This window comes from Oncorhynchus kisutch, linkage group LG6 (genome assembly GCF_002021735.2).
Source record: "Oncorhynchus kisutch isolate 150728-3 linkage group LG6, Okis_V2, whole genome shotgun sequence".
Classification (NCBI taxonomy): domain Eukaryota; kingdom Metazoa; phylum Chordata; class Actinopteri; order Salmoniformes; family Salmonidae; genus Oncorhynchus; species Oncorhynchus kisutch.
The window spans coordinates 58255253-58282343 of NC_034179.2; the positions used below are offsets into that span (position 1 = coordinate 58255253).

The 27091-nt window shown below is 42.8% G+C and overlaps 1 protein-coding gene and 1 long non-coding RNA gene across 3 annotated transcripts in view; one reads left to right on the forward strand and one right to left on the reverse strand.

Annotated features, from left to right (window-relative positions):
• Window positions 1-20446, forward strand: part of LOC109893035 (carbonic anhydrase 4) — a 31518-nt gene extending 11072 nt beyond the window's left edge. Inside the window, exons 2-8 of one of the 2 annotated variants that reach the window (XM_020486029.2) lie at window positions 4232-4276; window positions 4585-4749; window positions 7421-7566; window positions 8974-9066; window positions 10930-10996; window positions 17086-17249; window positions 18146-20446. In XM_020486029.2, the coding sequence (XP_020341618.1) occupies window positions 4232-4276; window positions 4585-4749; window positions 7421-7566; window positions 8974-9066; window positions 10930-10996; window positions 17086-17249; window positions 18146-18325 (860 nt within the window). In that variant the 3' untranslated portion in view covers window positions 18326-20446. The remainder of the gene's footprint in view (window positions 1-4231; window positions 4277-4584; window positions 4750-7420; window positions 7567-8973; window positions 9067-10929; window positions 10997-17085; window positions 17250-18145) is intronic. The other variant, XM_020486030.2, reaches the window with a different exon arrangement.
• LOC116374419 (uncharacterized) lies at window positions 18060-18601 on the reverse strand. The gene is made up of 2 exons (XR_004210346.1): window positions 18489-18601; window positions 18060-18321 (listed from the first exon to the last, which is right to left on the reverse strand). It is a non-coding gene; the product is annotated as an uncharacterized LOC116374419 (long non-coding RNA).
• Window positions 20447-27091: the final 6645 nt, after the last annotated feature.

Sequence of the window (27091 nt, forward strand, 5' to 3'; positions counted from 1 at the left end):
CAAGGTTTTACTGCTAAACTACAAGGCATTACATGGGCTTGCTGCTACCTATCTTTACAATATAAAGATCTTTCCACATACACTACTGTCACAAGACGCAGGCCTCCTTCTTGTCCCTAGAATTTCTAAGCAAACAGCTGGAGGCAGGGCTTTCTCCTATAGAGCTCATTTCTTATGGAATGGTCTGCCTATCCATGTGAGAGACACAGACTCGGTCTCGAACTTTGAGTCTTTATTGAAGACTCATCTCTTCAGTAGGTCCTATGATTGAGTGTAGTCTCGCCCAGGGGTGTGAAGGTGAACGGAAAGGCACTGGAGCAACGAACCACCCTTGCTGTCTCTGATTGGCCGGTTCCCATCTCTCCACTGGGATTCTCTGCCTCGAACACTATTACAGAGTCATTGACTTACTGGTGCTTTTCCATGCCGTCCCTAGGAGGGGTGTGTCACTTGAGTGGGTTGAGTCACTGACGTGGTCTTCCTGTCCCGTGGGTGAGGTCTTTGGGTCATGCCGTGTGGGAGATCTTCGTGAGCTATACTCGGCCTTGTTTCAGGGTAGTAAGTTGGTGGTTTGAAGATATACCTCCAGTGGTGTGGGGGCTGTGCTGTGGAAAAGTGGGTGGGGTTATATCCTGCCTGGTTGGCCCTGTCGGGGGGTATCGTCGGACAGGGCCACAGTGTCTCCCGACCACTCCTGTCTCAGCCTCCAGTATTGATGCTGCAATAGTTTATGTGTCGGGGGCTAGGGTCAGTCTGTTATATCTGAAGTATTTCTCCTGTCTTATTCGGTGTCCTGTGTGAATTTATTTGAATTGTTTTACTTCTTAGGGCACGGTGGGACGGTAGCGTCCCACCTGGCCAACATCCGGTGAACTTGCAGAGCGCCAAGTAAAAAAATACCAAATTCAAATATTTTACATTCTTGAGAATATATGTGTTATAAATCAAAATAAAGCGTAACTTCTTGTTAATCCAGCCACTGTGTCAGATTTCAAAAAGGCTTTATGGCGAAAGCAAACCATGTGATTATCTGAGGACAGCGCCCCGCATCAAACACATGAAAATCATATTTCAACCAGGCAGGTGCGACACAAAAATCAGAAATGGCAAAATAATTCATGCCTCTTACCTTTGAAGATCTTCTTCTGTTGGTATTCCAAAATGTCTCAGAAACATCACAAATGGTCCTTTTGTTCGATAATGTCCTTCTTTATGTCCCAAAAATGTCCATTTATTTGGTACGTTTTATTCAGAAATACACCTGTTTCAACTCGCCCAACATGCCTACAAAATATCTGACTTACCTGTAAACTTGGTCCAACCGCTTTGGTCCAAACATTTCAAACAACGTTCCTAATCAAATCAAATCAAAGTTTATTTGTCACGTGTGCTCTACAGGCTCTAACCAATAGTGCGGGAAAAAAGGTGTGTGTGTGTAGGTAGGTAAGTAAAGAAATAAAATTGTAAAAAGACATTTGAAAATAAGAGTAGCAAGGCTATATACAGACACCGGTTAGTCAGGCTTATTGAGGTAGCATGTACAGGTTAAAGTGACTATGCATATATGATGAACAAAGAGTAGCAATAGCGTAAAAAGAGGGGTTGGCGAGTGGTGGGACACAATGCAGATAGCCCGGTTAGCCAATGTGCGAGAGCACTGGTCGGTCGGGCCAATCCAATCCAACCCCAGATACCCTAAAACGTAAATAATCGATACAATTTAAGACGGAATAAACCATTTCTAATACTGGATAAAAACAATGTGAAGCGCGGTCCAGTTCACGCGCACCAAAACAGTAGAGTCCACCTGGAGTGACACTTACAATGAATAGGACTACTTCTTCATTTCTCAAAAGAAAAACATCAAACAATTTGTGAAGACTGTTGACATCTAGTGGAATACATAGGAACTGCAACCAGGTTCCTAATAATAAGGGTATCCCCCCCCCCAAAAATTGGGGAAATCCTATGACCTAAAAAAAAAATCCCCCTGGATGGTTTGTCCTCGGGGTTTCGCCTGCCAAATCAGTTCTGTTATACTCACAGACATTATTTTAACCATTTTAGAAAGAGTGTTTTCTATCCAAATCAACCAATTATATGCATATCCTAGCTTCTGGGCCTGAGTAACAGACAGTTTACTTTGGACACACTTTTCATCCGGAGGTGAAAATACTGCCCCCTACCCAAGAGAGGTAAAAATGATTTCACCTTTATTTAACCAGGTTGAGAGCAAGTTCTCATTTACAACTGCGACCTGGCATTAAGTATGCTCCCTCTAATTCTCTCTTATTCTCTTCTCTCTGAGGACCTGAGCCCTAGGACCATTCCTCAGGACTACCTTGTCTGATGACTCCTTGCTGTCCCCAGTCCACCTGGTCATGCTGCTGTTCCAGTTTCAACTGTTCTTTCTGCGGCTATGGAACCCTGACCTGTTCACCGGACGTGTTACCTTGTCCCGGACCTGCTGTTTTTGATCCTCTCTCTCTTCCGCACCTGCTGTCTCTAACTCTGAATGATCGGCAATGAAAAGCCAACTGACATTTACTCCTGATGTGCTGACCTGTTGCACCCTCTACAACCACTGTGACTATTATTATTTGACCCTGCTGGTAAAACGTCTATGAAAGTTTTAACATCTTGGCCATCTTGGCTAATCTCCACCCTGCACAGCCAGAAAAGGACTGGCCAACCCTCAGAGCCTGGTTCCTCTCTAGGTTTCTTCCTAGGTTTTGGCCTTTCTAGCCACCGTGCTTCTACATTGCTGGCTGCATTGCTGGCTGTTTGGGGTTTTAGGCTGGGTTTCTGTACAGCACTTTGTGACATCGGCTGATGTTAAAAGGGCTTTAGAAATACATTTGATTGACATTTGATTGATAGCAAAGCGTCTGAATAATTCTGTAAATAAGGTATTTGTTTTTTATTTGTAATACATTTACAAACATTTCAAAAAACTTGTTTTCGCTTTGTCTTTATGGGGTTTTGTGTGTAGGTTGCTGAGGATTTTTATTTAGTTAATCAATTTTAACAAAATGTGGAAAAGGTCAAGGGGTCTGAATACTTTCCAAAGGCAATGTATATACAATAGAGTACACATACTTAAAGGGCCAATAAGCAGTTGAAACAATAACAAAACGTACTCCCCACCACTGTTTCCATAAAAAGCTGAGGGATGCGGCTGGAGATATAATCACTTTCAAATTCATGGACAGCAATATGGATGCGTCCATGATATCGAAATGGTATCTCTAACCATGTTTTGAGGCTATACAGTGTTTGTTTACATTTACTTTGTTTACTAGCATTGGAGTAAAATAAGCTTATATTTTGTGTTCTGTTGGGGTACAGTGGTTAAACTAAGCTCATGAGGCATTTAAGTTATATTCTTCAAGCATCAATTGGTACATATTATACATTTAGTCCAATAACGGATTAAGCAACTGCTGATTGCCCCTTTAAAAGATTATCTCTAGAACTTTTGTATACTTTTTGCCAGTAGTTCTGAAAGTACCGGCCACGAAAATTGCGTACTATGTCACAAATGTGCAGATATGTGCACCACGTAATTGCTCTCTCTCTTGCTCTACTGTGTGCACATCCTGCTAGCTGTCACACAAATGGCGAGGTTCTGAAGCTCATTGGCAGAAATTCACATTTCTATTGGGCTGGCCCTTGTGGGGGTAAATGTAGGGAAAATGGTGTCGCACAGATGCCAGAAAACAGTGGATTTCAAACTAGGCATTTCGTGACTAATTCAGGTAAGACAATAATTATGCTCATAGATTATGCATGTATGAACTAATTATTGACACATCCAGCCCAAAGCGGGAGGTTTAAAAAATATATCTTACTACCGGGCCATGTCTTAAAGGGTAATTGAAAAAATTTTTTGGCACAAATTCAAGGAGTTGGAAATTCAAGGAGTTGGTCTGATGGGTGCACTCTGAGGTCATCGGCCTCCCCCTTTGCGTGCAGGAACAAAAGAAGAGCAATAGCGGACAAAACAGGAAAGGCTCACCCCCCCCCCACTTGTGCCATGTCATGAGGATACCTGGACCGCCTATTTAGATTTGTTAAGTAAATCAGATGATAAATGAGGTGTTAGGGAACCTGAAGTAGGTCTTTAACAATGTATTACAGTCATAAAACAGATGGTGTAATTTGATTATATTTTATGTATGGAGTATACTACTGAACATGTGGCTCCCTTATGTTTCTCCTGTTGTTCCAGATTGGTGCTACCAGTCCCAGCATACCTGTGCCACCCCTTGTAATGGTGATTTTGATACACCGTGACTGAACTTTCCATGCAACACACTGCACTGACTTGGATCTTCTCTTACCTTTGTGTCAACGTCACAAGTTCAAGTTGTTAAAAGGAGGGAGTTGACAGTTACAGCCACAAATCCACTTCCTCTACACCCACCTATCCATCCATACCTGTCCCTCCCTAATCTCCCATTTAAACACTTACCCATTCAAAACAGTTTTACTCAGACAAACATAAACTTGAACATTCCTCGTTTGGGGCTTGCGATCAGAGCTTGATGGTGTACAGTATTTTCTCTCCTCACCGTTCTACAGGACCTGAGAAGTGGTACCATGCCAACAAAGACTGTGAAGGCAGAGCCCAATCCCCCATCAACATCGTCCACAGGAAGACCCTAACAGATGAGCGCCTCACACCCTTCCAGTTCAGAAAATACCAGGATTCCTTCAGTGGCCTGATCAAAAACAATGGACACTCTGGTATGTTTAATTTAGGCCAGTCTATATAAAAGTTTGCGGTCATACGCACATCCTTAAAAACATACACTACCAGTCAAAAGTTTTAGAACACCTACTCATTCAAGGGTTTTTCTTAATTTGTACTATTTTCTATATCGTAGAATAATATTGAAGACATCAAAACTATGAAATAACACATGGAATCATGTAGTATTGGATAGAAAACACTCTGACGTTTTTAAAACTGTTAAAATAATGTATAACAGAACTGATATGGAAGGCGAAAACCCAAGGAGAATCCATCCAGATTTTTTTTTTTTAGGTGTCTGCCCATCCAAATGATTCCTTATGGGAAAATCAAAGGAATTACCTCCCAGATTGCAGTTCCTTGGGCTTCCACTAGATGTCAACAGTCTTTTGAAAGAGTTTCAGGCTTGTTTTTTGGTAACTTTTGAGATGAATTTGTATGCATTTTTAACGAGGGAAACTGAATTACTGAATCAAGCGCGCCAACTAAACTGACTTTTTTGGGATATAAAGAAGGTCTTTATCGAACAAAAGGACCATTTGTTATGTGGCTGGGACCCTTGGGATTGATTGCAAACAGAGGAAGATCTTCAAAGGTAAGTGATTTATTTAATCGCTATTTCTGACTTTTGTGACGCCTCTGCTTGTTTGGAAAATGTTTGTAATGCTTTCGTATGAGGGGCGCTGTCCTCAGATAATCGCATGGTATGCTTTCGCCGTAAAGCCTTTTTGAAATCTGACAAAGCGGCTGGATTAACAAGAAGTTAAGCTTTTAAATTATGTAGGACACTTGTATTTTCATGAATGGTCAATATTACGATGTTGTATTTGGCGTGCTCCGATTTCACTGGATGTTGTCGATTTTGATCCCGCTAGAGGGATTTACGCACTAAGAGGCTACTGACCATTTCGAATCACACCGTACCTTCTCCGCTATGCATTCTTGTTTCAGAGCTGGTCATGGGTAGACCTCAGCCACGCTCAAGGTCCTAAACGATATCATAACGGCCATCGATAAGAGACATTACTGTGCAGCCGTATTCATCGACCTGGCCAAGGTTTTCGACTCTGTCAATCACCACATTCTTATCAGCATGCTCAACAGCCTTGGTTTCTCAAATGACTGCCTTGCCTGGTTCACCAACTACTTCTCAGATAGAGTTCAGTGTGTCAAATCGGAGGGCCTGTTGTCCGGACCTCTGGCAGTCTCTATGGGGGTGCCACAGGGTTCAATTCTCGGGCCGACTCTCTTCTCTGTATACATCAATGATGTCGCTCTTGCCGCTGGTGATTCTTTGATCCACCTCTACGCAGACGACACCATTCTGTATACTTCTGGCCCTTCTTTGGACACTGTGTTAACTAACCTCCAGACGAGCTTCAATGCCCTACAACTCTCCTTCCGTGGCCTCCAACTGCTCTTAAATGCAAGTAAAACTAAATGCACGCTTTTCAACCGATCGCTGCCCGCACCTGCCCGCCCGTCCAGCATCACTACTCTAGACGGTTCTGATTTAGAATATGTGGACAACTACAAGTACCTAGGTGTCTGGCTAGACTGTAAACTCTCCTTCCAGACTCACATTAAGCATCTCCAATCCAAAATTAAATCTAGAATTGGCTTCCTATTTCACAACAAAGCATCTTTCACTCATGCCAAACATACCCTCGTAAAACGGACCATCCTAACGATCCTCGACTTCGGCGATGACGCTACTCAACAAATTGGATGCAATCTATCAAAGTGCCGTCCGTTTTGTCACTAAAGCCCCATATACTACCCACCACTGCGACCTGTATGCTCTCATTGGCTCGCCCTCGCTTCATACTCTTCGCCAAACTCACTGACTCCAGGTCATCTACAAGTCTTTGCTAGGTAAAGCCCCGCCTTATCTCAGCTCACTGGTCACCATAGGATCACCCACCCATAGCACACACTCCAGCAGGTATATCTCACTGGTTACCCCCAGAGCCAATTCTTCCTTTGGCTGCCTCTCCTTCCAGTTCTCTGCTGCCAATGACTGGAATGAACTGCAAAAATTGGAGACTCATATCTCCCTCACAAGCTTTAAGCACCAGCTGTCAGAGCAGCTCACAGATCACTGCACCTGTACATAGCCCATCTTTAAATAGCTCATCCAACTACCTCATCCCCTTACTGTATTTATTTATCTTGCTCCTTTGCACCCAAGTATCTCTACTTGCACATTCATCTTCTGCACATCAATCACTCCAGTGTTTAATTGGTATATTGTAATTAATTCACCACCATTGTCTATTTATTGCCTTACCTCCCTTATCTTACCTAATTTGCACACACTGTATGTATACTTTTTTGACTGTATATTTGTTTATTCCATGTGTAACTCTGTGTTGTTGTATGTGTCGAACTGCTTTGCTTTATCTTGGCCAGGTCGCAGTTGTAAATGAGAACTTGTTCTCAACTCGCCTACCCGGTTAAAAATAGGTGAAATAAAATAAAAAATGGTGTAAAAATGTGCACATTTAGAAATATGCCTTTTACCTGGAAATGTTTTAATTCAAAGAGAAAACATCCTGTCATTGATATCCCCACCTCCCCCCAAAAGCATGCAGTTTTCTATACATATATATAACGTTTTTTAATCCTTTGTTGTCTGATTTTCACTGTGTCTTCCCCCTCAAGTTCAAGTGAATGTGCCTCACCAACCGTATGTGATTGGTGGAGACCTGGAGAAGCCATATAAGGTAGTGCAGTTTCACCTGCACTGGGGAAAGAACGGAGGACCAGGGTCGGAACACACTATCGACGGAGAGCAGTACCCCATGGAGGTAATGTCATGTACAGTGCATTCAGAAACTATTCAGACCCCTTGACTTTTTACTTTACAGCCTTATTCTAAAATGTATCATATTGTTTTTTCCTCATCATCAATCTACACACAATACCCCATAATGACAAAACATAAACAGGTTTTCAGAAAAAACAGAAATATTGAATTTACATAAGTATTCAGACCCTTTACTCAGTAATTTGTTGAAGCACCTTTGGCAGCGATTTCAAACTCGAGTCTTCTTGGGTATGACGCTACAAGCTTGGCACATCTGTATTTGGGGAGTTTCTCCCATTCTTCTCTGCAGACCGTCTCAAGCTCTGTCAGCTTGGATGGGAAGTGTTGCTGTACAGCTGTTTTCAGGTCCCTCGAGAAATGTTTAATCAGGTTCAAGTCCGGGCTCTGGCTGGGCCACTCAAGGTCATTCATAGACTTGTCCCGAAACCACTCCTGCGTTGTCTGGGCTATGGTTGTTGTCCTGTTGGCAGGTGAACCTACGCCCCAGTCTGAGGTCCTGAGCAATCCGGAGTAGGTTTTCATCAAGGGTCTCTCTGTACTTTGTTTCGTTCATCTTTCCCTTGATCCTGACAAGTCTCCCAGTCCCTGCTGCTGAAAAACATCCCCACAGCATGATGCTGCCACCACTATGCTTCACCATACGGATGGTGCCATGTTTCCTCCAGACGTGACACTTGGCATTCAGGGCAAAGAGTTTAGTCTTGGTTTCATCAGACCAGAGAATCTTGTTTCTCATTCCCTGAGAGTCTTTAGGTGCCTTTTGGCAAACTCCAAGTGGGCTGCCATGTGCCTTTTACTGAGGAGTGGCTTCCATCTGGCCACTCTACAATGAAGGCCTGATTGGTGGAGTGCTGCAGAGATGGTTGTCCTTCTGGAAGGTTCTCCCATCTCCAAAGAGGAACTCTGAAGCTCTGTCAGAGTGACCATCGGGTTCTTGGTCACCTCACCGAACAAGGACCTTCTCCCCCAATTGCTCAGTTTGGCTGGGCGGCCAGCTCTACGAAGAGTCTTGGTGCCTCAACACAGTCCTGTCTCTGAGCTCTATGGCCAATTCATTCGACCTCGTGGCTACGTTTTTGCACTGACATGCACTGTCAACTATTCAATGCATGCAAGCACACACACACACACACACACACACACACACACACACACACACACACACACACACACACACACACACACACACACACACACACACACACACACACACACACACACACACACACACACACACACACACTCAAGTGAAAGTGAAAAGTTTTCTGCGATTTCTGTCATTGATAACAAATCCATAACCTGAGCCCAGATGGTGTTTAAATGCTACTATTGGGAATGGCTTGTGACATTATCTATAACACATTTCTATTGATACTCTTTTCTACAGCTGCATATTGTTCACATGAATGAGGAACACTCAACATTGGAAGATGCCCTGAAAGACCCTATAGGAGTTGCAGTCCTTGGATTTTTCTATGAGGTTAACATTTCATTATGTTTTTATTCATATTTGCTAAACTCTTTGCCATACCCAGTCAATCTTTGACTTTGAATAGATATATCCATGGCAAGACTCAAAATGTGGAGGATAATGATATTACATTATATTATGCATGCATTATAGGACCGTGCAATAACCCTAATGGAAATCTGTCTTTATCTTGTATGTTATTTAGAATATTATGTAGGTATACGTATATTTATATGTTGAGATGTATGTAGATATGCCTTCGGAAAGTATTCAGACCCCTTTGACTTTTTCCACATTTTGTTACATCACAGCTTTATTTAAAAATCGATTTCATTAATTTTTTTCCTCAATCTACACACAATAACCCATAATGACAAAGTTTTTAGAAATGTTTGCACATTTTGTCAAAATAAAAACAAAAATATCTTATTTACATAAGTATTCAGACTGTTTGCTATGAAACTCGATATTGAGCTCAGGCTTATCCTGTTTCCATTGATCATCCTTGAGATGTTTCTCCAACTTGATTGGAGTCCACCTGCGGTAAATTCAATTGAGTGGACATTATTTCGAAAGGCACACACCTGTCTATATAAGGTCCCACAGTTGACAGTGTCAGAGCAAAAAACCAAGCCATGAGGTCGAAGCAATTGTCCGTAGTGCTCTGAGACAGGGTTGTGTTGAGGCACAGATCTGGGGAACGGTACCAAAACATTTCTGCAGCATTGAAGGTCCCCAAGAACACAGTGACCTTCATCATTCTTAAATTCAAGATATTTAGAGCCACCAAGACTCTTTCTAGAGCTGGCCGCCTGACCAAACTGAGTATTCGGGGGATTAGAGCCTTTGTCAGGTAGGTGACCAAGAACCCGATGGTCACTCTGACAGAGCTCTAGAGTTCCTCTGTGGAGATAGGAGAACCTTCCAGAAGTACAACCATCTCTGCAGCACTCTACCAATCAGGCCTTAATGGTAGAGTGACCAGACATAAGCCACTCCTCAGGAAAAGGCACGTGACAGCCCACTTGGAGTTAGCCAAAAGGCACCTAAAGACTCTCAGACCATGAGAAACAAGATTATTTGGTCTGATGAAACCAAGATTGAACTATTTGGCCTGAAAGCCAAGTCTCACGTCTGGTGGAAACCTGGCACCATCCCTACGGTGAAGCATGGTGGTGGCAGCATCATGCTGTGGGGATGAGCATCAGCAGCAGGGACTGGGAGACTAGTCACGATCGAGGCAAAGATGAACAAAGCGAAGTACTGAGAGATCCTTGGTGAAAACCTGCTCCAGAGGGCAAAGGACCTCAGACTGAAGGTTCACCTTCCAACAGGACAACTACCCTAAGCACACAGCCAAGCCAGTGCAGGTTTGGCTTCGGGACAAGACTCTGAATTTCCTTGAGTGGCCCAGCCAGAGCCCGGACTTGAACCTGATCGAACATCTCTGGGGAGACCTGAAAATAACTGTGCAGCTACGCTCCCCATGCAACATGAAAGAGCTTGAGAGGATCTGCAGAGAAGAATGGGAGAAACTCCCCAAATACAGGTATGAGAAGCTTGTAGTGTCATACCCAGGAATACTCAATGCTGTAATCGTTGCCTAAGGTGCTTCAACATAGTACTGAGTAAAGGGCCTGAATATTTGTGTAAATGTGATATTTTTTATAAATTAGCAACATTTTCAAAAATATATATATTTTTCATTATGGGGTGTTGTGTGTAGATTGATGAGTAAAAAAATAACAATTTAATCCATTTTTGAATAAGGCTGTAAAAGCAACAAAATGTGTAAAAAGTCAAGGGGTCTGAATACTTTCCAAAGGCACTGTACATGTACGTGTCATGATTCTTATTTCGTATCGTTTTCAGGAATCCCTCAGTGCCAACAGAAAATATGACCCCGTTGTAAGAGCCCTCCAGCGCATCTTGATGACTGGTGAATAAATGTCATAACTAATGCTTCCTCTAGCAACCGTATGTGTTATTCAGATCCATCTTGCTAACAATATGACATGTCTCATGAATTTGATTTACAAAATTGCATACACAGCTACACTCACAGCTGAGACACTGAAATGAGAAACTGCTAAGATTGATGTATCTTTGTACATGTAATACATAAATCATTATGTGTATTTTAGTTCCTGTGTAGCAGATACTGTTCATCATTACATACAGTAGTTTAATTTTGTTGATGCGCAACGATCAACAAGAAAGGCTGAGGTGATTAGATGTCTTCCCTCATTTCTTCAATGTTTTCCTCTGTGTCTTGCCCTATCAGCCCCGAGAGGCCAACGTTTTCACGAATACATGCTACGATGAATGTAACTTTGTACAGTATGTAACATGTGCACTGCAGAAATAATTTGTCGGGGGGATGGTAGGGGACGCCATGTGCGACTGACGTGTTTTCCGTTTGCTCCCGTGGTATTCTTAAAGTTTATGTGAATTCTGCAGCAGAACCGTATTTATTTTCAAATATTAATTTGGTGATCCCTTTCCGTAAAAAACAAGACTACTTCGCTTCCGAATGTCAGCCTGTCGACCAAACATAAGGCCAAAAGCATGACTTTGAGAAAACCCGGCCTACAAGACCCGCTCTCATCACCGCCCTCTCCTGAGTCTGAGGGCCCGGGGACGCACACTTTAACCATCAAACTACTACGCTCTGAGATAGTTGAAATGAAAACACAAGGTGGTTGCTACGATTGAGGCCAGAATACAGGAGGTTTCTGATACTTTAAAAGCAGATTTAACCATCCTGCGGAACGAGACTGTGCCAGCAATCACAATACTCAAAACAACAACTGCGTGTGAGTCTAGAGGGATTCTCTCGCAATAATCTGAGACTTGTATCGGTCCCAGAGTCCGCCGAAATGCATCGCGCCACGGATTTCGTTTCAGGGCTGCTGAAGGATGTTCTTGCCTTAGATGAAAAGCCCCTGATTGATCGAGCCCACCGGTCGCTGCGCCCAAAGCCCCGGGATGGGGAGAGGCCCCGTGACATAATTCTTCGAGTGCACTTTTTTCATGAGAAGATGGAGATCCTCCGACGAGCCCGCAATACCACTCTGAGCTTTCAAGGACAGAGCTTTTCCATCTACCAGGACTACTCCCCCACTGTTTCCAGGCAGCGTGCAGCTTTCGGGCAGGCCAAACGAGTACTTCGGGACCATCCAAGTGTGGACTGGGATTCCCGGCCCGTTTATGGATATCTCACGAGGGTAAAGACTACACATTTGAATCTCCGGATGAGGCTATGGCTCACATTCAACGTCACATCAAGAAGTCTTGAATATGCTCACAGTTCAGCAACTGTTGCTTGCGAACTGTGGATAGTAAGTAACCCACTTGTGGTACAATTATGCTTAGATATAACAGGCTAGTCTTGTATAGTTGGTGAAACTATTCAGGCTTATTTGAGGTGATCTAATGTTTTGATCATCTAGTGTGCGTGATTATCTCGCTCACCTATTTAGTTTGTTTACACATTGTCTCAGTGACTCAAAATATTTTTGGTTATTTGTTTACTGCATCCGTTTGCATTGACCCAGTTAACAGTAAATGTCTCCCGAGGCTACACGGTTTTTGGGGCCTCACTTTAATTTTTAAAGTTTTGAGCGTCATTTATGCCCAGCAAACGTTTAACGCACACGTAGTTTTTTGGTATTGGTTGTAAAAGCTGTCTCAGCTTCAACTAGACTACTATTATAATTACTATTATTTTTGATTGTCTTACTACGATTTCCTTACTTCAAATTAGATTTTTGGCTGAGAGCCTTTATACATTTTATTTATTTTCTCTCTCAATGCCTGTTATAAGACTGGGAATACAATTATATACATCTACAAGTGGTGCTTTTGTCATTCCGTTTGCACAAGGGATTTGCCTTTTTTTTTGTTGAAAAAATACATACAAATCTTTCTTTTTGCTGCTTGATCCACTAACAAAACGCGACTTTAAAGAGCGGGACTGTGGTTTAGGTTTAAGACCGCACTCTCACAGACATACTGTGCGAAGAGAACATGTTCTATTTAGGCTTGTACCTCATTTGGGGAGGTATTGTCTGGGATGGGGGGAGGGGGTGGGGGGGCAGGTTGAATTGTTCAGTTCTAATGTTGTCATTCTGTCTTTTTAGTTTTTTATCTGTTTTTTTCCTGTACTTTTTCCAAACATTTACCACCGTACATTATTACTCTGAGACAAGTTATTCTGGGGGTTTTGGGCGCTCATTGCTTTTCCATTCTATGCTCTAATGACAGGGTTGAATAACGGGAATGCCCAGAGGGGCCGAAATAATACGATCAAGTATATTTCTTGGAATACCAAAGGGGTTAACAACCCGGTGAAGCGTAAGAGGGTGTTGACACACTTAAAGGGTTTGAATGCAAATATTGCATTTCTACAAGAGACTCACTTGAGGACTGGTGAGCATTTTAGGATGCGTAAGGACTGGGTTGGTCAAGTGTTCCACTCAAACTTTCATAGTAAATCAAGAGGTGCTGCTATTCTGGTTGATAAAGCTACTCCCTTTGTAGCTTCTGAGGTTATTGCTGATCCTAAGGGACAATACGTCATAGTAACCGGTGAACTGTTTTCTACCCCTCTTGTTTTGGCTAGTATTTATGCTCCCAATTGGGATGACACAAGTTTCATTTCTTCCTTTCTGTCTACTATTCCCAATTTAGATTCTCATTTGTTGATTTTAGGGGGGATTTCAACTGTAAAATGTCCCCAGTTCTTGACAAGTCCTCACAAACAAATACAGGCCCATCTAAATGTGCCCTACTTATTCAATCCTTTCTTCAGAAATATGCTATGTTTGAGGCCTGGCGTTTCCTACATCCTACAGATAGACAATATTCCTTTTATTCTCATGTTCATCAAACATACTCCCGGATTGATTACTTCTTTTTGGACAAAAAACTTCTGCCTAACCTTCGGCAGTGTACTTATGAGAGTATTGTTATCTCTGACCATTCACCATTAGTGCTTGAACTAGAGTTTCCCCAGCGACCTCCTATGTGTTATCAATGGCGTCTCAACCCCATTTTACTCTCAGATAAGGAGTTTGTCAATTTCATCTCTTCTGAAATCACCTTATTCCTAGAAACTAATTCAACACCAGGTATGTCCTGCTCTACCATACGGGAGTCTCTCAAAGCATACCTACGTGGCCAAATTATTTATTATACAGCCAACCAAAACAGAGTTCGCTCCCAGCGACTTCGGGACCTGAGCGAGTCCATAGCCACACTGGATGAGAAGTATGCTACGGATCCTTCCTCTGATCTGCATAAAGAGCGCCAACTACTCCAATCTGAATTTGATGAGCTTTCTACCAGGCAAGCTGAACAGTTACTCTTGCGAGCTCGATACAAAGTCTATGAACAAGGCGACAAGGCCAGTAAACTCCTTGCGCATCAGATCCGTAAATCTGAGGCCTCACGTTTAATCCCACAAATAAGGACCCCGTCTGGTGCCACCACAGTTATACATAAAGAGATCAATGATCAATTTAAACAATTTTACTCTGCGCTATACACCTCTGAATCCCCTCAAGACCCCTTGCTGATTGACTCCTTCTTTAATGGCTTGAATATGCCTTCAATTGATACAGACTCCCATGACTGTCTAGAAGAAGAATTTACGCTTGAGGAGATTGCAACAGCAGTGGCCGCAATGAAAAGTGGTAAATCACCGGGTCCGGACGGTTTTCCAACCGAATTTTACAGGACGTTTTCTGGTCTGCTTTGCCCATTCTTGTCTCGACTATTTGCAGAGTGCCTCAATACTTCAAAGCTACCGCCTAGTCTTTATCAGGCTTCAATTTCATTACTACTAAAGAAAAACAAAGACCCCCTGGAATGTGGATCCTATCGCCCAATCTCGCTTTTAAACTGTGATTACAAAATCCTAGCTAAGCTTTTAGCCATCCGTATGGAAGGCTTGCTGCACCAAGTAATACACTCTGACCAGACTGGCTTTGTGAGAAATAGGCATTTATTTTTCAATATTAGGCGCCTTATGAACATACTGTTACTCCCCAGCGTCGGAGGACCCGGAGGTGGTGGTCTCACTTGATGCCGAAAAAGCGTTTGACCGCATTGAGTGGGATTACCTAACAGCTGCCCTTTATAGATTTGGCTTTGGCCCCAAATTCATTGCGTGGATAAAGATTCTTTATTTTTCCCCCATGGCTTCGGTACGGACTAATAACTTGTCCTCTGACTATTTTCCCTTGCACCGCGGATCCAGACAGGGTTGCCCACTCTCCCCCTTGTTGTTTGCTTTGGCAATCGAGCCTCTCGCCATTGCACTACGCTCTAATGATGCCATTCAAGGCATAATCAGGGCGGGCTGGGAGCAGAAAGTCTCGCTATAGGCTGACGACCTCCTTTTGTTTATCTCCAACCCCGATACCTCATTGCCACGTGCCCTATCTGTTCTTAAAAAGTTTGGATCAATCTCAGGGTACAAGCTGAATCTAGGCAAGAGTGAGCTTTTTCCGGTAAACAAGGCTGCTTTAAAGTGCTCTTTCACAAGTTCTCAGTTTAGGATTGTCCGGGATCAATTCACTTACTTGGGAGTAAAAGTGACAAGGAAATATTCAAATTTGTTTCAGGAAAACTTTGTTGCTCTAGCAGACAGATTGAAACAATCGGAAGGATTAATGTCATTAAAATAAATGTGTTGCCCAAATTTTTATATTTATTTCAATGTTTGCCCATTTTTATCCAAAATCTTTTTTTATTTCACTGGATCAAACATTCATTCATTTTATTTGGGATGGCAAGGTACCACGGATTGGTAGAAAACATTTACAGAAGCCTAGGTCATTGGGGGGTTTAGCTCTACCAAATTTTCAGACATACTACTGGGCTGCAAATTTCAGAGTCGTTCTGTACTGGCTGCAGACTGATCCTACTGGCCCTAGACCACTCTGGGTCTAGATGGAGTCTGAATCGTGTAAACCTGCAGCACTTTCCTCTGTGCTGCGCTCGTCTCTCCCAGTGTCCCTAGGCAAAAGGTGTGTCAACCCAATTGTAAAGCAGTCTCTTAAAATTTGGAATCAGTTCCGTTTAGCCTTTAGCCTCCGAGGCTTTTCTCTATCAGGCCCAATCAATCAGAACATTTTATTTCCTCCATCTTTGAATGATGGGGCTTTTGGCATTTGGCACTCACTAGGCCTCTCCTCACTAGCCCAATTATTCTTTGATGATACATTTGCCTCTTTTTCTCAGCTGCAGGAAAAGTTCAATCTCCCCCAATTCGGTCTTACTTTAAACAGTCCATCCTCTGATAGCATTCCAATTAAATACTAAAATAAGTCTGTGACTTAAGGGTTGGAGGAGCCTCTCTCTGTGTTTTTGCTGGGGGGGGCATTAAGGTCCATGTGCTTATTGATTGTGATCCGCAGATGCCTTGTTCATCTTGCCCAGGCAGAGACTGAAGTGTGAGCTTGTTTTTCCCAGTTATTTTTACATTTTGTTCACGCCTACATGAATAATAATTTATTTTATTTTATTTTAAAGCATTGTAAAAAAAACTGTCCAGTGGATGGTCGGTCTGTGGCCATGACTCTCTGTGAGTGGTTGCATTTCTCCACCCTTATCCCTTGACTGTTTACAGGAACAATGGTGAGGTGTTTGCTCTGTCCCTGTACTATAGATTGCCCTTTAACCTCTGTAGCCTTCTGCCTGGTATGTTTAACTTGTCTAAAGTATGGTATCTTTAAAGCAATTATTTTATTTGTATTTGTATTTTTTTTAAATTCTAGTTGAGTATATTATATTGCTTTGTCTTGTCTGTGTGTGTGTGTGTGTAAAACTTAATAAACAGAGTAAAAAAAAAAATAATAATAATTTGTCTCAATTGTTTCTGTTTCTCCCACATTCCGTTTGTCTGCAGGTACCCAACACCAATGTTTTGCTAAGATTAATATAACTTCAGTGTAGCAAATACAATTTGTCTGTTTGTTTCATTGCTCAATGTTTCTCAATGTACGGGCTGTGTTGTTGCAGGTGCCAATACAACTCTGGTGTCAGTTTCTCTGGAACAGCTGATTCCTCCCCAGCAGAACCTAAGTAACTACTACCGTTACAAGGGCTCGCTCACCACCCCCGGCTGTACCGAGTCTGTGATCTGGACTGTGTTCGAGAAGCCCATCCCTCTCAGCAGAGACCAGGTAGAGCAGCTTGTTAACCCATCATCTTGCTGGCCAGTGGTGTAAAAGTAAAAATAGGTCAAGTAAAAATACTTTGAAGTACTATTTAAGAAGTTTTTTTGGGGTATCTGTACTTGACTGAAGTATTTATATTTTGATTACTTTTACTCCACTACATTCCTAAAGAAAATGTGTACTTTTTAACTCCCATGCATTTTCCCTGACACCCAAAAGTACTCGTTCCATTTCGAATGCTCAGACAGGACAGCAGGTAAATTCACACACTTATCAACACATTGTCATCCCTACAGCCTCTGAAGGGATGACTCACTAAACATCCCAACAAAAATGACTCACTAAACACAAATACTGTGTTTGGCATTAATGTTTGCGTGTGAACCTGGCTATCTGTAAATTAAAAAAATACAAGAAAATCATGCTGTCTGGTTTGCTTAATATAAGGAATTTGATTGATTACATTTACTTACACTTTTGACTTTATCTCAAATATGACAATTCAGTACTTTTTCTACCACTGTACTTAATTACAATTTAAACCAGATACTTTTAGACTTTTACTCAAGTAATATTTTATTGGGTGACTTTCACTTTTCCTTGAGTCATTTTCTATTAAGGTATCTTTACTTTTACTCAAGTATGACAACTGGGTACTTTTCCCACCACTGTTTGTACATTATGACACACCCTGGAAGCAGAGAAGTTATGTGGTAGAGAGCCGAGCATTCTGTCTGTCTAAAAATACTTCTGTGAAGAGAGTCTGTTAGTCTGGCTTTGAGTAATTGAACAAAACGCACCAGTAGATACACTGTGTTCATTTTATATGATACTTATTGTTACTTTTAATATCAGCTGCATCTCAGTGACCTTTGTGCCTGTGCGTTCTTTCCATCTTCGAGCTGCGGGTGTTCTCAGACCTCCAGTTTAAGGATGGCAAGCCTATGGTGGGCACATTCCGGCCGGTGCAGCCCCTCAATGGCCGCGTGGTGTACAGGTCGGGAGGCGCTGTGGTAGTGGCCAGCACTGCAATCCTCTTGGCCTCCGTCACCATGGCGATGGGATTATCACAGCCCAACTAGAAGAAGGAAGGCATTCTGAGCAAGCCGCACCACGACATGCATGAACACAATGAGTTCTCAAAACCAAAAACCAAACAACCAACTGACAATCTAAAGTACAGCACCAACCAACAGCCATGCCCTAAACATTCAGCCTGAAAACCAACATGCCCCAGGCCCTTACGATACATCATAGTGATTCATGAGTTCTAGAGTTCTTGAATTATCGAGTTCTGTAGCTCAAGATCTGAAGTTCACAAGTCTGTAGGACTTGAGGTTCAACCTCCCTCCCTGTCCAATGTCAGATTAATTTAGAGTCCTCAGCCTAAATTTACAAGACAAAATGTGAGGAGCCTCTGCTCAGTGCTCAGGTCGTTGGGTACTAGAGTCTAAAAATAGACGTCAATAAATCCATGACCTAGTTGGTATTAGACTGGCACGTGACCTTGTTCTTAGAACGGAATGTGTGAATGGTGGGTCATAGCTAATAATAGATAGCACTCATAAATACTCTCCAGTTCAAACCTAGGAGAGGAGAAGAGAGAGATGCCATGGTCTTGCCTTTCCCTCTGCAACTCCTATTTCCACCACCACTGTCACGAGTCAGGTGGGGATTCTATGCTACCCACCACAGGCCGGGCAAATTATCTGAGGGGTGAGGGGAACGGAGGTCCCCTATCTCCAGGTGAATCACCCACCATAGGGTAATAGAAGGGCACAGGCTGATGACGATCGCAACGGATCATGCGGTCCTGTGTGTTACCGAGTTAAGAAGCTGAACTGTCCCTGTCCCGACTCCCAGATCCCCAGTCACACATGAGTTCCACGAGGAGGAGATGGAGGATAATAATGATGATGATGCAGTGATGGGGCGAAGAGCTTGTCGGCTCCCTGCAAAACTGCTCTGACAATATAGGTCATGAGGCAAGTGACAGGGGGATTCTGAAGACTCCGTTTCTAGAAGCTAAACACAGCAGCGTTTAAGATAACTAACTCATTCATTGATTAATAAATAGATGAATCAATTGATTTGAAAAATGGACTCATTGATTGATCCTTATTGAACCGTTGTCATTACAGTGTTCTGACCAATTATCCATATCAAATGTTTAGCATTGATCTGCATGTTCTGTCATGCTGGAATCTTTCTGTACAGTAAAGTACCATACAGACTGTATGGTAGCACAGCCTTCTACCCAGCCACCATGGACACTTCAGTAACGTTATACTCCTTCTCCACCAGCTAGGCCAACTAAACTGTCTCAGATTCATCTTTGCGAACATGCGACTTGGTTCGTGGCTTGTATTGCAGGGTCTCGGATGCATTGAATTATACCCACTGTGAATTATTACTACATTCAATATTTTGACTTATCATTTTGTTTATTCACATGGCTTCTATCTAGCTAATTCAAGCAAGAGATTTGTGAGTTTCTTGTGAATAAGACAAGATTGAAGTGGGAATATATTAGAAATATTCCATTGTTTCATAACGCACCAATGTTATATTTCTATACTCTTGACATTTGTACACATGTATTTATGTACTGTATGTGTCACGCCTGCTCCCGCTTCCCCTCTCTGGCTCTCGAGGGCACCAGACTGTCCTTCAATAAGCACACCTGTCACCATCATTACGTGCATCAGCACTCACTGGACTCACCTGGACTCCTTTACTTTGTTGATTGCCCCTCTATATCTGTCTGCTCCTCAGTTTGTTCCCCGTGTCAGCATTGATGTCGTTACGTTTTCCCCTGTCCAGATGCTGTCCTTGTTTGTTTCTTGTCTATTATCCATTAAATGTTCACTCCCTGCACTAGCTTCTCGTCTCCCAGCATCGGTCCTTATGTGTATATTGACATATAAAGACACACTGTTGATGTTATTTATATATAGCTAGGTATTTAAAAGTTTATATATCGACATCTATCAGAAAGAAGAACCAACCCAAAAAAGTTTAATTGACTGCATTATCAAGTGGTTTCTAACCAATTCAAAATACCTGTACTCTTGGAATGATCTATGTTGACATTCAAAATTATTGAATAGTTTTGTTTGTTTATTTGTAATGCTTGAAAATGTTATAAGTGATATGGAGAATGTGTTCCGATTGAACAATAAACTACTGACATGCCTTTTCAATGCTTGGTCTGTCTGGTTCATTGTCAAATTGTTCATTGTTCGACGAGCAGGTGTCCACATATTTTGCTCCCTGTCCCGACTCCCATGTCCGATTGGCATGAGCAAGAAAAGGTGTGTGTGTACACGTGTATGTATAAGTGTGTCTGCTCTTTGAATTCAATGACAAACACAGGTTCCTGCCTCAGCTTTGAAGTTACTGTTAATCCCTACTGTACCCTGAAAGGTGCTAATCTAAGATCAAGTGTTCTGGCTCTGATTCATTTTATCTGGGGGCTCAAAGTCTGTGGTTCGGACTTATCAGTTTCTGCTTGTCTAGTCGGTCTGTCAGAGAGTCTGATCTCAGTCCTCTAATCCTTTTCTAATTGACTTGTTCTGGGTGTTTGGGTGCTGTCTTTGGCTCACACACACGCACGCACACAGAATCCTGGTAAGATGATGCCGACAGAGACAGTCCAACTTTGCGGTTTTCGATTGTTTTTAGTGGGGTTTTTTCAAACTTAATTTGCTCAGAACATTTCGGTATGAAAAGACTTTTGAACATCAGATCGTTGGTTACTCACCTCAGATTCGGCTTTCCAGAGCTGAACCCTTTGTTTGGATCCTCTGAAACAGTCCTACTCACACCTGGCTCCTTACCCAGGAAGAGGCGTTAACGTGGTAGGAGAGGTGGTGTTTTAGTGAGGCTGAGAAAATGGGCTTCCTAGTATGTTACGAGTCAATGTTAAGTATCTGGACAATAAGGTGGATCAATCAATCAATCAAACGTATTTATAAAGCCCTTTTTACATCAGCCGATGTCACAAAGTGCTGTACAGAAACCCAGCCTAAAACCCCAAACAGCAAGCAATGCAGATGTAGAAGCACGGCGGCTAGGAAAAACTCCCAGAACCTAAGAAGAAACCTAGAACCTAGAACCAGGCTCTGAGGGGTGACCAGTCCTCTTCTGACAGTGCCGGGTGGAGATTACAACAGAACATGGCCAAGTTCAAACGTTCATAGACGTTTTACAAGCAGGGTCAGATAATAATAATCACAGTGGTTGTAGAGGGTGCAACATGTCAGCACCTCAGGAGTAAATGTCAGTTGGATTTTCATAGCCGATCATTAAGAGTTAGAGACAGTAGGTGTGGTAGAGTCCAAAACTGCAGGTCCGGGACAAGGTAGCACGTTCGGTGAACTGGTCAGGGTTCCATAGCCGCAGGCAGAATAGTTGAAACTGGAGCATGACCAGGTGGACTGGGGATGGCAAGGTCATCAGGCAAGGTAGTCCTGAGGCATGGTCCTAGGGCTCAGGTCCTCCGAGAGAAAGAGGGAGAGCGAGAAAGAGAGAGAGTGAAAGAGAGAGAGAGTGAAAGAGAGAGAGAATTAGAGGGATTTAAAAACTTAAATTCATACAGGACATCGGATGAGACATGAGAAATACTCCAGATATAACAGACTGACCCCGACACATAAATTATTGCAGCATAAAGACTGGTGGCTGGGACAGGAGGGGTCGGGAGACACTGTGGCCCTGTCCGACAATACCCCCGGATATAACAACACCCACTTTGCCAAGGCACAGCCCCCACACCACTGGAGGGATATCTTCAACCACCAACCTACTACCCCGAGTCAAGGCCGAGTTTATAGCCCACAAAGACCTCCCCCACGGCATGACCCGAAGACCTCACCCACGGCACGAACCCGAAGGGGGCACCAACCGGGACAGGAAGATCACGTCAGTGACTCAACCCACTCAAGTGACGCACACCTCCTAGGGACGGCATGAAAGAGCACCAGTAAGCCAGTGACTCAGCCCCCGTAATAGGATTAGAGGCAGAGAATCCCAGTGGAGGGAGGGGAACCGGCCAATCAGAGACAGCAACGGCGGTTTATCCTCTCCAGTGCCGTTCACCTTCATGCCCCTGGGCCAGACTACACTCAATCATAGGACCTACTGAAGAGATGAGTCTTCAATAAGGACTTAAAGGTTGAGACCGATTCTGCATCTCTCACATGGACAGGCAGACCATTGCATAAAAATGAAGCTCTTATATAGGAGAAAGCCCGGCCTCCAGCTGTTTGCTTAAAATTCTAGGGACAGATAGGAGGACTGTGTCTTGTGACCGTAGCGTACTTGTAGGTATGTATGGCGGGACCAAATCAGAAAGATAGATAGGAGCAAGCCCATGTAATACTTTGTAAGTTAGCAGTAAAACCTTGAAATCAGCCCTAGCCTAGAGAGTCTAGCAGTGGAGTAATATGATATAATTTTTTGGTTCTAGTCAAGATTCTAGCAGCCATGTTTAGCACTAACTTTAGCATGAGCACTAAGTTTATTTAGTGCTTTATCCTGGTAGCCGGAAAGTAGAGCATTGCAAGTAGTCTAATCTACAAGTGACAAAAGCATGGATAAATTTTTCTACATCATTTTTGCAATGTTACGAAGATGGAAAAAAGCTGTCCTTGAAATATTCTAGATTTGTTTGTCAAAAGAGAGATCAAGGTGCAGAGTAACGCAGAGGTCCTTCACAGTTTTATTTGAGATGATTAATTGTCAGATCCAACAGAAGATCTCTTTGTTTCTTGGAACCTAGAACAAGCATCTCTGTTTTGTCCGAGTTTAAAAGTAAAACATTTGCTGCCATCACTTCCTTATGTATGAAACACAGGCTTCCAGGGAGGGCAATTTTGGGGCTTCACCATGTTTCATTGAAATGTACAGCTGTGTATCATCTGCATTGCAGTTAAAGTTAACAATATGTTTCCGAATGACATCACCAAGAGGTCAAATATATAGTGAAAACAATAGTGGTCCAAAAAACAGAACATTGAGGAACAACGCAATTTACAGTTGATTTGTCAGACGACAAACCAATCACAGAGACAAACTGATATCTTTCCGATAGATAAGATCGAAAACAGGCCAGAACTTGTTCGTGTAGACTATTTTGGGTTTCCAATCTCTCCAAAAGAACGCAATGATCGATGGTAACAAAAGCAGCACTAAGGTTTAGGAGCATGAGGACAGATGCAGAGCCTCGGTCTGATGCCATTAACTTCTTGACGCTACCCATCCCTGTCGCGGGATCATTTTCATCAGCGACCGCTGAATAGCATAGCCAAATAATATTATAATATTATAATATAATATTGCAAAACACAGCTTAGCCTTTTGTTAATCCACCTGTCATCTCAGATTTTGAAATGATGCTTTACAGCGAAAGCAGTACAAGCATTTGTGTAAGTTTTATCGATAGCCTAGCATAGCATTATGTACACTTAGCATCAGGGAGCTTGGTCACGAAAATCAGAAAAGCAATCAAATTAACCGTTTACCTTTGATGATCTTCGGATGTTTTCACTCACGAGACTCCCAGTTACACAACAAATGTTCCTTTTGTTCCATAAAGATTATTTTTATACCCAAAATACCTCCATTTGTTTGTCGCGTTATGTTCAGAAATCCACAGGAAAGAGCGGTCACGACAACGCAGATGGAAATTCCAAATAGTCTTCATAATGTCCACAGAAACATGTCAAACATTTTTATAATCATTCCTCAGGTAGTTTTTAAAATATATATTCGATAATATATCAACCGAGTGTGTAGGTTTTTCAATAACAGCGGGAGGAACAATGGCGGCTTTACTCTGTAGCGCAAAAACTCACTCCAAAAAAGTACATTTTATATTTCAGATTCTTCAAAGTTGCCACCCTTTGCCTTAATGACAGCTTTGCACTCTTGGAAAAACACTTTTTGGGCTACTACATGATTCCATATGTGTTATTTCATAGTTCTGATGTCTTCACTATTATTCTACAATGTAGAAAATAGTAAAAATAAAGAAAAACCCTTGAATGAGTAAGTGTGTCCAAACTTTTGACTGGTCTGCTCTATACCAAATTAGCATAACCCCTGAGTCCCTTCCCTGCTTCACACCTGGTAGTTTGGTGGATGGGACTACCAGCTCTCTGTAACCTAGAGTACAACCAGTGGGTCCATCTAATCTATACCATGTTTCTTGAAGGATGACAATGTCTATATTTCTGATTTATTTTGAAGTCCAGGTTCCTGCTCTTTAGGCCAAAGGCAGATGACCTCAGGCCTTGGATATTCCAGGATGAGATAGTGAAGGCTTTGTGTGGGTCCTCTATGCATAGGTCCGGGGGAGTCTGGGGGGGTTGTCTGTTATTCCTATGTGAGGTGTTGGGGTTGCAGTTGCGGTTGAGGGCGAAGTGAGCACTGCTGCCTTGTTTAGGTGGACCTTGTCGTAAATGCTGTTCAAGTCCAGGGTGGAGTGGTGGGCCAGCTAAACCAGGTGGGCCAGGGAAATACTTGCATTTACCCGCTGAATAGTAGCAGGGTGGAAGTATTTTTGTGGTAGCTGTGTGGAGATAACCACTTGTGCATTGGGGAAGTAGAACATGCTTTTCAATCACTTCCTTTCCTGCTGTGCTCTCAGGTCATTTGTGTGTGTATTATTACGTGGCTGGGTGACCCTACAGTCGTGGCCAAAAGTTTTGAGAATGACACAATGTCACGTTCTGACCTTTATTTCCTTTGTTTTGTCATTATTTAGTATGGTCAGGGCGTGAGTTGGGGTGGGCAGTCTATGTTTGTTTTTCTATGATTTGTGGATTTCTATGTTTCGGCCTAGTATGGTCCTAGTATGGTTCTCAATCAGAGGCAGGTGTCATTAGTTTTCTCTGATTGAGAATCATACTTAGGTAGCCTGGGTTTCACTGTGTGTTTGTGGGTGTTTGTTTCCGTGTCTGTGTTTTTCACCACACGGTACTGTTTTGGGTTTCGTTCATTCCACGTTTATTGTTTTTTGTATTCAGTTGTTCATGTGTACTATTTCGTATTAAAATAACCATGGACACTTACAACGCCGCATATTGGTCCTCCGATCCTTTTCGCCTCTCCTCTTCAGAAGAAGAGGAGGAAGTCCCTTACAGTCTGCTGCCTCAGTTTGTATGATGGCAATTTGCATATACTCCAGAATATTATTAAGAGTGATCAGATGAATTGCAATTAATTACAAAGTCCCTCTTTGCCATGCAAATTAATTGAATCCTCAAAAAACATTTCCACTGCATTTCAGCCCTGCCACAAGGTGTGAGTGTTGATGAGGACAAGGCTGGAGATCACTCTGTCATGCTGAATGAGTTCGAATATTAGACTGGAAGCCTCAAAAGGAGGGTGGTGCTTGGAATCATTGTTCTTCCTCTGTCAACGATGGTTAACTGCAAGGAAGCACGTGCCATCATCATTGCTTTGCACAAAAAGTGTTTCACAGGCAAGGATATTGTTGCCAGTAAGATTTCACCGAAATCAAACATTTATCGGATCATCAAGAACTTCAAGAAGAGCTGTTCAATTGTTGTGAAGAAGGCTTCAGGGCGCCAAAGAAAGTCCAGCAAGCGCCAGGACCGTCTCCTAAAGTTGAGGCGAAGACTTTTGGAGGATGGCCTGGTGTCAAGAAGGGCAGCAAAGAAGCCAGTTCTCTCAAAGAAAAACACCAGGGACAGACTGATATTCTGCAAAAGGTACAAGGATTTGACTGCTGAGGACTGGGGTAAAGTCCTTTTCTCTGATGAATCCCCTTTCCGATTGTTTGGGGCATCCGGAAAAAAGCTTGTCCGGAGAAGACAAGGTGAACGCTACCATCAGTCCTGTGTCATGCCAACAGTAAAGCATCCTGAGATGAGATGTGTGGGGTTGCTTCTCAGCCAAGGGAGTGGGCTCACTCACAATTTTGCCTAAGAACACAGCCATGAATAAAGAATGGTACCAACACATCCTCATAGAGCAACTTCTTCCAACCACCCAGGAACAGTTTGGTGATGATCAATGCCTTTTCCAGCTGGATGGAGCACCTTGCCAGAAGGCAAAAGTGATAACTAAGTGGCTCGGGGAACAAAACATTGATTTTCTGGATCCATGGCCAGGAAACTCCCCAGACCTTAATCTCATTGAGAACTTGTGGTCAATCCTCAAGAGACGGGTGGACAAACAAAAACTCACAAATTCTGACTAACTCCAAGCATTGATTATGCAAGAATGGTCTGCCCAGAAGTTAATTGACAGCATGCTAGGGAGGATTGCTGCGGAGGTCTTGAAAAGGGTCAACACTGCAAATATTGACTCTTTGCATCAACTTCATGTAATTGTCAATAAAAAGCCTTGAACACTTATGAAATGCTTGTAATTATGCGTCAGTATTCCATAGGAACATCTGACAAAAATATCTAAAGACACTGAAGCAGCAAACTTTGTGAAAATTAATATTTGTGTCATTCTCAAAACCTTGGGCCACGACTGTAGTTGGTCCTCAGACAGAAGGTCTAGGACGCGCTGGGTGTTTGGACACCAGAGTTTAGACACTGTGTTTGGGAAAAAGTGTATTTTATTGTATAAGAGTACAATATGTGGCTTGTGTACTGTATGTCCTCAGTGGGTGTGGGGAGGTTGTCAGGAGGGCAATCGGGGTGGCTGACAGGAGAGGGTGCTCAGAGGGTGTGGGATCCCCTGGGCTTGGGGTTCTTCATTTGTCTGTCCTGCTTTGGTGTCGAGGCTATGGTCAGGGTTTGTGGTGGACTGTTCTGCTGTGGTGTCGAGGCTATGGTCAGGACCTCAGGTGGGCTGTTCTGCTGGCT